A 12,500-nucleotide genomic window follows, 5' to 3' on the forward strand; every position below is an offset into this window, starting at 1 on the left:
GTAGGCTCCAAAGATGTTTTTCTCGTGTAGATGGCAAATGTTGAAAGTGTGATGGGGAAGTAACTATGAACATATGTTCTGAGAGTGTAACAAGCTGGCAGACTTAAAAAAATTCTCTATAGAGTTCTCTATCAGAAATATTGGGTAAGCAAATGGGTGTAACTAAGGAAATTGTTATTTTGAGCTAGGACATAGGATCTGAATTGTATAGACATAGTAAGGCATTGTTAAGTTTAATTCTGGTAGCTGCCAAAAAATCAATTACTGGAAAATGGAAATCAAAGTCTAAGCCAACTGTATTTGAAGTATTGAATAGTGCAAAAGACATAAAATAACTGGAAGTGGAATCTTTTGAAAAGGAATGAAGCAAATTACATATAAATAAGTGTAAATTGTGGAAACAATACATACAAAATAATGTTGAGGAAGACGAGGAGGAGTGAAGCTTAAGGGAGGGCAGGAATTGAACAATTTATGTAATGTTGAATTGATAGTTTAAAAAAAAATACATGTGATGTATAATGTATGTGATGATCTGAGGTATTGCCAGCCATGCCAGGAGAAGTACAGCAGTGGATGTGTAACATATGCTAGCACAGCTATATTTGTAAAGTTGCTTGTGTTAGAAATGTATCAACAGTGTGCCCTGCTAGAAAGAAAAGAAATGTACATGTATTATTGTAACTGAATTAAATGTATATGTTTTAACAGAGGATAGAGGAAGAGAAGAAGTTAATCACAATCTAGCTGCAGCAAAATTTGAAAAATTGTTGAAATTAAATTAGGCCATAAAGATTGTATCTTACAGTTCTGGTTGCAGCCAGAGACAAAATGTCTGGGAAACCAAGTATTAGGAAGCCTTCTTTATTCTCTCTAGCAGGGAGCTAATTGCTACTCTGGAAGGGTAGAGGTTTGAAATAGTTTTATTGCTTCTAGGAGCTGCACTGGATATCAGGAAAGTTCTATCTGTATGTATGGTAACACAAAGGTACTAAAATCCTGGCAGCTTCTAGTGTTGGTGATAGTGTGGGAAACAGAGTCAGATGACCGGCTGTGATGTCATTCTGTAAATTATCCCAGAAATAATATTTAGATTTAATATTGAGAAGTCTCTTAGTCAGACTGAGCAGTCTGTTTCTTGGAAACTGACAAAGAAGGAAGACCACTCATCTATTTCATCTTGCCTTGCTTTAGTAAATGGACCAAGGAATAGTATTCTTTAGATTAGTCAGGAAAATATAGTGAGATTAGGTAAGAATTGTTTTTCTGTAACTGTGTGAACCTAATCACCTGTGTTATTTTAATATTTCATGTGGTTGAAACCTCTGGTGTTTACTGTAAATAGATATTTAGTATTTTCATGTTCTTTTATTATTTATTATTAAATATATTTAAACTTTTATTGCGGTTGGTCCTTTTTAGAAAATATTTAAGCTTTGGGAGTATTTGCATATATCTATTTGGTGATAACTGTGGCCACACCTGAAGGCCTGGCTGTTTGGTCAACGTTGCCATTTGTATTAATATTAATTGCACTCAACATAATTGGATACCCTTTTAAGAGCCTTATAGTAACTGACTGGTAGCAGTGAATCTACCTTATAGTCTGGGCAAAGTTGGTAAAGTGGGTAATCTGCCTTTCCCAGGAGTGTGTGTGTGTGTGTGTGTGTGTGTGTGTGTGTGTGTGTGTGTGTGTGTGTGTGTGTGTGTGTGTGTGTGTGAAAATTAAATCTCAAAGAGTGTTTGTCAGCTGCTTGGATCAGGGACATGAAGCACTGGTTTCACAGAGACGGTGCTGAACACAGCTGTGTCAGTGGGGAGCCTTACTGGGGACCTGGGGAGAGACAGATATAGATAAATCCAGACCCTGGGCTGACTGTGTTCCCTGTGTGCTCTTAAGGGAAAATGTGCTTGATGCAGAGAGGTCTGCATCTGGAAATACTGAATGCATCCATTTGTATTCCAAATGAATGCCTCTCTCCAGTGTCAGTGGTGATGATTCAGGCTCCTTGAATACTGGCCCAGGGTAGGGAAGTCACAATATATATAACTGGAAGGATGTTAATATGGTTTGTTTTCTTTTATGTTAATGAATACTTGTCTATGTCTTAAGTGATAATTTAATAATAGTGTTAAAAAACTATAATATTCCTTTTTTGCTGGACACAATACACTTAAAAATGCACATGTAAAAATGTAACTCTAGTATTTGGCTGTAGTTTTGTGGGCAATGGTTATGTCCAAACAGCGGTAACAGTGACCAATACCTCTGAGAAAGAAAAGCCTTCTGTTGCAACAAAGATATAATACTCCACCCTTATAAAATATAAAATCTGTAACTATTTCTTCTGCTTCCACCAGTATGAATTCCTGAAAAAAGAACATAATCTAATAGTTATAGTTACATTTTTTATATTTATTTACCAAAATTTAAAGTGCTATCAATCATTATTGTATTCTCTGATTAACTTCAATTCTCTCTCTCTCTGTATATGTATGTATGTAGTATATATATATATATATATATATATATATATATATATATATATATATATATATATATATAAATATATATATGTATATATACACAAATACACACACACACACACACACACACACACACACACACACACACACACACACACACACACACACAGCAAATCATTTTGTGGTTATGTTAACACCAATGTAAGTTTTATACATCTTACCACAAGTAAAGTCTATAAGTTTAATGTTTCAGCTGATTACAACGCAAATAATCTAGTATATTTAGTGCAATGTATTATCTGCCAATGTTTTTATGTTGGTAAAACCAACAGGACTTTGTTGGAGAAGATGAAGGAGCATATAAGGTGTATTAAGCAGGGACTGGCTAAACATATTATTGAGACAGATAAAGGACATAATTATAGTTTTATGGTTGTTGAAATCATTCATAAAGATTTAAGGATGGGTGATTTCTCTAATAAGACCGAAATGAGAGAATTGTACCAGATTTTACATTTGCAGACTAATAAGTATAAGGGATTGAATGGGAAGGTTTCCTTAAGGCCAGCCCTTAAAGGGAGACAGTTGCTTAGGTGATTAATTGACCATCAATTAATTAACTGAACAGGTAGTGTGAAAGGAGACTGTTCATTGGAGGATTTGATGGCATTATTTGCATTTACCTGTGAACTTGTGCAAGCACTGTGCATGGTCTGAGGAAGCTGACAGTGTTCAGTGAAAGTGCTAAACAGTTTTGATTTTTGTGATTATCTTTGGATTTTATTGTGGTTTTATCTTCTGCCTGCCATTAAACCTTTGTTGAGTTACTGTGGTATTATGTGTGTGTGTGTGTGTGTGTGTGTGTGTGTGTGTGTATATATATATATATATATATATATATATATATATATATAAAGCTTGGCTCTTGTTTCAATAAACTATTGTTTTCTGTGACACTCCTTTTTAATATTTTGATTTACTTTTACTGCGTTTGGACTTTTTTTCTCCTTATAATGCTCTGAATTTGTCTGCTGTTTGAAATTTTTTTTCATATTCATCTTTAGCTGATTTTGAGTTTCTGAGCATGTAGACAATTGTGTTTTGATTGCATATGCTTTGAAAATGTATATTCTTTATTTTTTTTAAATGGGTCCACATTTGCTCATACAGTTAGCCATACCAACAATAAAGTTTAAGTGTTTTAATGCACTTCTATGGGATTTGCATGGCTGACATTTATCTTTTTAAAATCACAGCATTTTGTATTCATAATTTAAGTATTATTTACAGGACATGCATATGCCTATTGAAATATGGCACTATTATATCTAAGTTAATGCTGACAGCAAATTGATTGTTCTGGAAAGAATTGTGTAGTGACAGTTGTAAGGCTTATGCAATTGGCTTCCTTGAAGACTATGTTGAAAAAATGGTGAAAAAGTAATAAACGTCAAACTTACAAGGCTGTATTTCGGTTCTAGGACACATTCTTGTAACTTTGGTGGGTTTCAGCATTTTTGCTTTAAAACTTTAAACATGCAGTATATTTTACATTATTTGTTTAATGGCAGAAGAGGACATTCAGTCTGTCTGGTTTGCCCTTTTAATACATTTAATATTATTCTACCTTTACCCTTTCTCCACCTGTCTTTGTCCTTTTATTTGTTTCCATGGATTCTGTGTCTGCCACTCATTCTGATAATCCATTCTATGGGTCCATATATCAGTGGAACATGAAGTACTTTTACATACTGAGGGACTAGTTGGCTCCTACTGTTTGCTGTCTGTGCCCCTTTCTCTGCCATCCTTCATGCTCAAAGTGACCAGCTCATGTACCAGCATGCTCTCATGCATCCATTTTATATCTCCCCTGTTCCTTCTAGTTTCCTACTAGAAAAGCCTCAGCAAATCTAATCTCTGTTCATACCATTTCCCCCTACATCCCACAGATCTTTCTGGTGGTTTTCCTATGGATTTATATGCCTGAAGTCCCCTTCCCCTTATGGGCACCAAGACTGCATGTAATAATCAAGGTATGGACTGACCAGTACCTAGCAGAATGGGAGAATTACTTCCTTGCTTTTGGAGTCTTAATATTCTCAAGATGCACCTCAACATTCTGCTTGTTACTGTCACAGCCTTGTCATTCTGCTCCTGCCTATACTATGCAAGTATAATGAACACCCTCAGGTTCTTTAACCACTGTACTATTATCTGTTCCACTTCCTCCTGGCTGATACTTCATATCAAAGTTGTTTCCAGGTTCAGTACTTTAGATCTGTGTGCACTGATTCCCCAACTGTCATCCTTCTGCCACTTTGCTCAGCAATTTCAAAACTTCCCTGGCTGATTCTGTTCTCTCCTGCTTAAGATATGTTCAAACACAATGAAGAGTATTGTATTCAGGTCTGACACCTACAATACTCTGTCAGTAACTTCCCTTATTCCTGACTATGAGCATTTCACAACAAAGTTCTGTCTTATTTACAGCTATACTAAACTCCACTTTCTCAGTCTTAATCCTATCTTTAACTCATGCAGTTTTCCTAGCAGCTACCTTTCCAATAGCCCACATCAACTGGTGCTCCATTTTCAAATTCTCCTGTAATCCCAGAGTCTTAGCTAAGTCATCTAACACCCTGTACAGTTCCTGAGACGGGCACACCCTCAACCCAAACTTGTGACCCCCCCCCAAAAAAAAGGACTTATACTCTAAACTGTAACTGTAGCAAGTTGATTACTATTGTTACTGCAGTGCTGAGCTCCACAAATGCAGTATTGGCATTCATTAAGCCACAATATCACATGTGGCTTCTTATGCAAATGTTAGTACTGCACTGACACCCCATCGGCAATTGCAGATCATGCCCCTCCTAACAGTTTGCACCCAGGGTGGCTGCTCTCTTCCCTGTCCAAGTTACAGTTTTGTGTAACCCATTCACAAAACTGGATGAAGTTTGGCTGACATTTTTCTATGGTGCTAAACACATGCTGTTGTACTGAAGACTGTTACTCTGTAGGAAAGCAGCCAGCCTTTTCCTTTGGATTCTTCCAGCACATTTGCAGGTACCTCTTTTAGGATACCTGGCCTGTGGTTTGACAGCATTTTCCTGGTTCCTTCCTTATAGAAGAGTATTAGTCTTGCCATCTTCCTGTCCTTGGGTGCTACTATGTTGCCCTATTATCTGTTAAAAATCACTGTGAGGGAATCTCCAAGAGGGAGCAAGTCTTTTAATGAGTACCAGTGCCATAAAGTAAATTTGCTAAAAGCCACAATCAGTACCAATAGAGTTTGCCTTGTGCCTTACGCCTGTGCAACCAGGAAATTGGTATATATAAGTATGGGGATGCAGGGGGTTGTTTTCCTGAAAAAATAGTTAGTTGTTCACTGAAAGTGACTTTCACTCAATTATTTTTGGGGCCTCAGAACTCACTGAAAGTTTCTTTGTTGGACTGACAATATTCCAGCTAACACACTGTATAGATTTCTGCTGCCTTGAGAGCAGCCTGTCCCATTCATATGGTTATCCTCCCTGATAGCAGACAGTTTCCTCTTTGTTTCTTTTTTTTTTTTCTGAACTGTTGTACAGCTAGTGGTCTCCCCATCCTCATCTCAAGAAAAGTTTTCAAACTAATTTATATCCTAACTGTTTCTTTACAAGTCACTACACATGTTTTATGTATTTGTTAAGGTGTTTTTCATAGTTTGTGGGCTTTTGATTGAATTGTGTTAGGTAAATACACATTGAAGGAAATCATAGGATCATGGGAGGTTACTAGATTAATGACCCTGGGGTCCTTACAAGCCTAGCCAAGAATTTATCCCCAAGAAAGAAACCTCAGTCAGAACCTGTCACCTCTGTCAATGAGGGACAAAAGTGGAGCCCCTGGGACAAATTTGTGGTTTCCCATCCACTCATCAAGGTTGCGCTTGAAGAGGGTCAGTGAGGTACTCTGTTTGACATGTATGGGAAGTCTATTCCAGAGATGGGGCAGCCTCTGGGAGACAAACCTGTCTCTCCAGCAGGTTTTGTTGATGTTGCATATTAGATTTAGGCCTTTCAAGCAGGTAATACATGAGGAGTTAGACTTAAGGAGATGGAGCATGTCTAGTAGGGCAGGGTCCAATATTGCCTTGTAGGCAAGTCACATATCACCTCTGAGCAATCTGTATAATTCCAAGTAAAGTGATAGTGATTTGAGCCTGTACGCATAAGACAGGTGTTGGAGGCCATGGATTCTCTTTGTGAAGTATTTCTGTGGCCTTTCCACTTGGTGCAGGTGTTTGGAGAGGTACATACCAAACGGGGTGTTATACTCTATTATGGATCTGGAAATTATGCCAAAAAAAGGAAACGTGACATTACCAATGAACTTTGAACTCAGGATATAAATTAGTTAGAAAGTGTAAAAATGGAAACTTCACTCCCAGAACCCCTCAAGTGCATAACTCTCTTCCTTATACCCCCTTCTTTATTTCCCCTTGTATGTTTCATCTTCCTTATCTCTCACTCTCCTGCTTTAACATGCCTAGAGACCACTACAGTGCACCGATTTACCAGTACTTGATCTTACATGTCAGAACACTTACGTATAGTAGCCTCCGACCTTTGTCATTACCTTGCCCCCTTCATGGGCTACTGTTTATCCTTTTCTGCACCTTCCTTGTCATTCTGTAAAATCTATATTCTTTTACTTCTATGTTCTACCCTCTTATCACTGTGCCATGTTTTTGTAATAAGAACTATGTTCAACCTCCCTTTCTCTTGCCTTTTCATTCTGTGTGGTAAAAGTTCAGCAATGCACTATTGGCAAAAAAAAAAAAAAAACTGTAAGCCAAACTATATAAAAAGGGTCTGCCTCATTCAATATGACCTATTTTCTCTGAGACCACAGTAGCAGAGAATATGGTGTTTTAATAGAGAAGCATGACTGAGGGTTATATACATTTGGAATGTACTAGAAATGTAACTCCTTACATGGAAAATGTGAGAAGGTCTGCTCCTCTGATTAAGTAAAGTGTTTCTGTGAACTTTTTAAGATAAAATGCTCTAAGGAATAATGATTTTGCTCTGTTGCATTTAGTGCGGCATAGTTTTTGAACTGTGCCTTGCTGAATCATTATATAGCCCTTCAAGGTAACTCATAAATGTCATAGTGGTTATTTTTCATATGCAAGCTCTAATGTATTTTTGTTATCAAGCAGATAGCCCTTCAAAGTAATTTGGAGATAAGAAAGTGGTTATTTTTTATACAAAAAGCTCAAATTTATATTTCTTAACAAGCTAAAACAGATTTTGAATTTGCCATGTGAAACGTACTTTGCAGCAAGAAAAGATGTGAATTTATTAAGGATCTTTATGTAACAGGTTGAATTACAATAATTGTATATTGGTAATATGAGGGAACAATGTTCAGATCACTGGGTTATAAGTCTACATTTAATTTATCAATTCCATTCTGATTACTTTAGCAGCTTTCACTATTTTGATCGCAGATTTACAATACAGTTATGTCCTTAGATCTTCAGAGCATTTCATGTACACAATGTTTATCATGTTACAAATTCTGGTTTAATTCCTTTTACTCATTTTATTACCCCAAGCAGTATCCTCACTTACTTAAAAAAAATCCCTTTCTGCACCTGAGCTGCACACATTCACTGCTTTTATTAACTAGTTCATAAACAGGCACTCGTATATTGTGGAGTAAAAGTGACAAACATCCTCAAAGTTATAAAGCAACATTTAATTTGACAGCCACAGGTTCAGTCTTGAAAGATTTTAAATATTTCATCTAAAATGTATAATATAGCCAAAACTTTAAAGTAATAAATCATGATATATCATGAAATTGGCAGTTATCATATTTCAAACTGAAACAGAAATCATTTTCTAGTCATGGAAGACATTTTGCATTTACTTAGTAAAACCTCCTTCTCCCCGTAACATTAATAATTTCACTGCTTTTTATAAGTTTTAGGCATTTTTATGATAGGGAACGTGACAATCAACCAGTAAATCACTGAAGCCGACTTATATAAAACTTTTCATTTAAACCATTTTCAGTGAACCAAATTTTGCCATTTTCCATACAACCATGATCTGCCCATTTGCAGAAAAACAGATTTCAGAAAACTATGTTTGTATAATTGTCATTCAGTGATTTAGCAGTCAGTGAGTTAACATGATTCCTCATGACCAGAGTATTTTGATGTATTAACTAAAATACTGCAGGCTACAAAACCTATACAGTAACAGTTTTTCTTCAAGTCCTGTCTAATGAAGTACAATTTGTCCAACATGACTTGGTGAAACCAGTTTCCTGCTACTGTAAAAGGGGACTAGCTGTTTCCACAGTGTTATAGACACCTTGAAGTTGGTTGCTTTACAGAGGGGGCTTTAGAAGACTGCACTGCAGGAAAGGTTTTAAAGACTTTGCCCTCATACAGAGTAAACTTTTATCATCCTTTTTTTGTTCAGCTAAGTGATGTTTAAACTGTATTTATTAAAATGGCAGTTGACATTTGGCATCACATCATCTTAAAAGCTTGCATATAACCTTAAGAATGTAGCCTCATAACTTGGGTAATTTTTAAAAACTCTAAATCAAGCTTACTAATATTGCTATTTCTTAGCATCCCATGAATTTCATAGGAATAATTTCCTAAAGGCAAAATATTTTCTACAGCTCCATAAGAATATTTCATACTTTCCAAAATCTTTACAAAATATCACATTACATTGTTTCACAAAGTAGGTTAATAACAAGAAAATGCTACAAATTCTGAGTCAAAGCTACTCACCTGATTTTTTATTGTACATTTAATATCTGTATTGCATTAACATAAACTTTGCCAGATATCAATATTTTGACCCAAAACTAGCAATGCAGATTTTTTTCAGATAATCTAATGAAAGGTTCCAACAGCATGATTAAATATTAATTAAATGAACTGCAAACAATGTAGATCGCATGTCTGATTACAGCCATACCCAAATGTATTGTGTAAAATCCTGTGCAAGCCATTTAACCCAACCTGTTAATCTAGGTCACCTCTAAAAGTGTTTGTGAGTTTAATCAGGTTACAAAGTAATAGCTTCTATTTTTATATGTGGACAAATATTTTGGCAGGTCATCATACATTTTCCATTTTTCACAAAAAATATTTCAAAGCTCAACATGTATGCTTATATTCAATGCAAACATTTTGTGGGTCAATAAAATTAAAAAGACGTAAGATTATGAACAGAATGTCAATTCCAGATGTTGTCAACCTTAAACTCTTTTGCACATTCTGATCCAGACTTTAGTATTTTATTTTATGGACAAGGTTAAACACATCAAAACTAAGAATAAATAAAAACAATGTGAAATGAGGTATATGATTTCACAGATGTAGGCCTTGCTTCATGATGTCCTACTCAGTTATAAAGTTTGTGGCTTTCTAAGCCACTCAGAAATCCCCTGCACTTGTACTGCAACCCTTGACAATGACAAAATGTATTTAATTAATTAATTTACCACATGCTTCACCCCCTGTTTAGATGCCACATATTTTTTGAAATTTCAGTATAACATGTGTTCCCTAACTATTAGTAACACTCACTACTATGTTATTATTTAAAGTACTTTTATGTTTGATTTTGAGTGCCTAGCTTATTCCCTAGTGTGGTTAGCTAACATGCATTTCCCTTGTACATGCAAGCAGGATCACACTTAGTTAAGTCTAGATTTATAATTTAATTTTTACATTATGTAAAGGACATTGTTTACATTATGGAAATGCTACAACTGGCAGAAAGGGTAAGGAATCATATGTGTCATGCTGTCTGTGTTCCCTTAGGATGGAAAGACATGCAGATGCAATCTTCACAAAAACGTACAAGGATGTCCTGAAGCAGATTTCAATAAGAAGGGCTTTACAGACAATTCTGGACAAACATGGGTAAGAATCTATTACTTTTAATTGCTGTGACTCGATTGTTTTCTATGTCATTATTTATTGTTATTAGTTTCATATTCAGTTGCAATATTTGCATGGTGGGCTGAATAAAACATATAAATATTGTACAGTGAATTCTGTGCTTACTGTAACAACTGTAGCCCCAACGCTGCAACCTCTTTGTGCACACCAGAAACAAATCTATGACCCAGGTCAACTGTTACTTTAGAAATACTACAAATACCATTACCCTTTACAGTCCAGGTGATTTTTATACCAAATACCATTACCCTTTACATTCCAGGTGATTTTATACAAAATACCATTACCCTTTACATTCCAGGTGATTTTATACCAAATACCATTACCCTTTACATTCCAGGTGATTTTATACCAAATACCATTACCCTTTACATTCCAGGTGATTTTATATCAAATACCATTACCCTTTACATTCCAGGTGATTTTATACCAAATACCATTACCCTTTACATTCCAGGTGATTTTTATACAACACCTGCATTCTGTTTTCTGTTTCTTACAATTTTAACTCTGCCTTCACATAATCAGATTCTCTTTTTGCTGTTATTTTTTTAAGGTCAGGTCATAATTATCTCAGTTCTGTTTTTATCTCTGCATACAATTGTATATACCTTGAACACTTTGCCAATATCTCTGCAATCTCATGATGTATTATTGTATGTTTACGCTAGGGCTAACACAGAGTCATTATTATAGTATTAATTTCATATTGCATATAATTGCCACTTTGTTCTGTATGTTGCTCAATAATTTATATCATGCTGATGATCAGGGTCTTGGCTGAAAGGGGGACAGTAATATCCATTTACCAGATTAAGAAACAGATAGATAGATAGATAGATAGATAGATAGATAGATAGATAGATAGATAGATAGATATATAGATAGATAGATAGATAAACAATTAGTTCCCATTCATGGCACTCAACCCAATAACTTAGGGGGCAGCAGATGCTGTCATGCCCAGGATATTTATGTAACGAGAGAATATTACCTATGTTAAAGTGCAGTTTAAAATATACATAAATAACATTAATTACTTTTTAGTCTTGAGTCAAGAATAACTCTTCAGGATGTGCAAAACATTTTCTTTTTATTTAAATCCACCTACATCAGTGCTGGGAGACTATCTTCACAATGTTTTCAAATCAGTCTCACCAAGCAGCAAAGTTACACAGGTTTTTATAATTTTTATCAGTAACTTGGATGCAGAATTTTTACGTTAGCATATAGGGTCTTTGCAGACCCTCATGCTTCTCGCTTAGTGTTGCATGTGAACACTTAACAATCATGTTTTTAGTAACAATAATGTTTTAGAAAAACATAAGCCATCTGGCTTGGCAACCAGTCTTGTTTTCGAATTTGCAAATTTTAGTACCAGTAACATTTTATCTCCCCAACATTCCTTGTAACTACTCATCTCAGCCTGGGAAGGTCCAAGCTAACATAAAACAAAGTCTCTTTCACACTGTGTACTTTTCTCTTTTCCTGAGCATTCCAGACTCTGGAGACCATAGTACATCCCTTAACCCCTTCAGCACTTTCTTTACCTGCAGTCATCTGTTAATACAATTTACCGCTTAATATTAGAATGCAGTTGTGAAACACTTAGAACTACAATACGTATCTGTGGTTTATATAACTACGCAATTTATATTACATATTATTTTTAACATAAGCATTTATTTAACATTTATTTGTGCAGAAACTATAAGTTAATATGCATTATGTGTAGAATAATCTTGAGAGATGCATTTTTTTCTAACACCTGTAACACCCATTCTAAAGGCACAAATGGAGGGTTCCCATCTGTGACACTGATGATCTATATTCATTTGAGATTCCAAATCATGGAGGATTATGGTGATGGCCATAAAAAAGGGGTTAGGTTCTGGACAGCTGATGGACAGCTTTCCTGTTCTGGGGGAGTGACATCTCCATTTTTAATGTGCCTATTAATTCACCCAGTGGAAGATAGAAACCCACAATAAAAGGTAAGTGGGATGTTGCAGAGAGATATCAGATA

General features: G+C 35.5%; 1 protein-coding gene across 1 annotated transcript in view; it reads left to right on the forward strand.

Annotated features, from left to right (window-relative positions):
* LOC122816266 (glucagon family neuropeptides-like) overlaps positions 1–12,500 on the forward strand; it is a 74,305-nt gene that overhangs the window by 21,325 nt on the left and 40,480 nt on the right. The window contains exon 4 of the mRNA XM_044089003.1: positions 10,334–10,435. Coding sequence (XP_043944938.1) covers positions 10,334–10,435 — 102 coding nt within the window. The remainder of the gene's footprint in view (positions 1–10,333; positions 10,436–12,500) is intronic.

The sequence above is a fragment of the Protopterus annectens genome, chromosome 12.part0, assembly GCF_019279795.1.
Source record: "Protopterus annectens isolate FY-2018-M chromosome 12.part0, PAN1.0, whole genome shotgun sequence".
Lineage (NCBI taxonomy): Eukaryota > Metazoa > Chordata > Ceratodontiformes > Protopteridae > Protopterus > Protopterus annectens.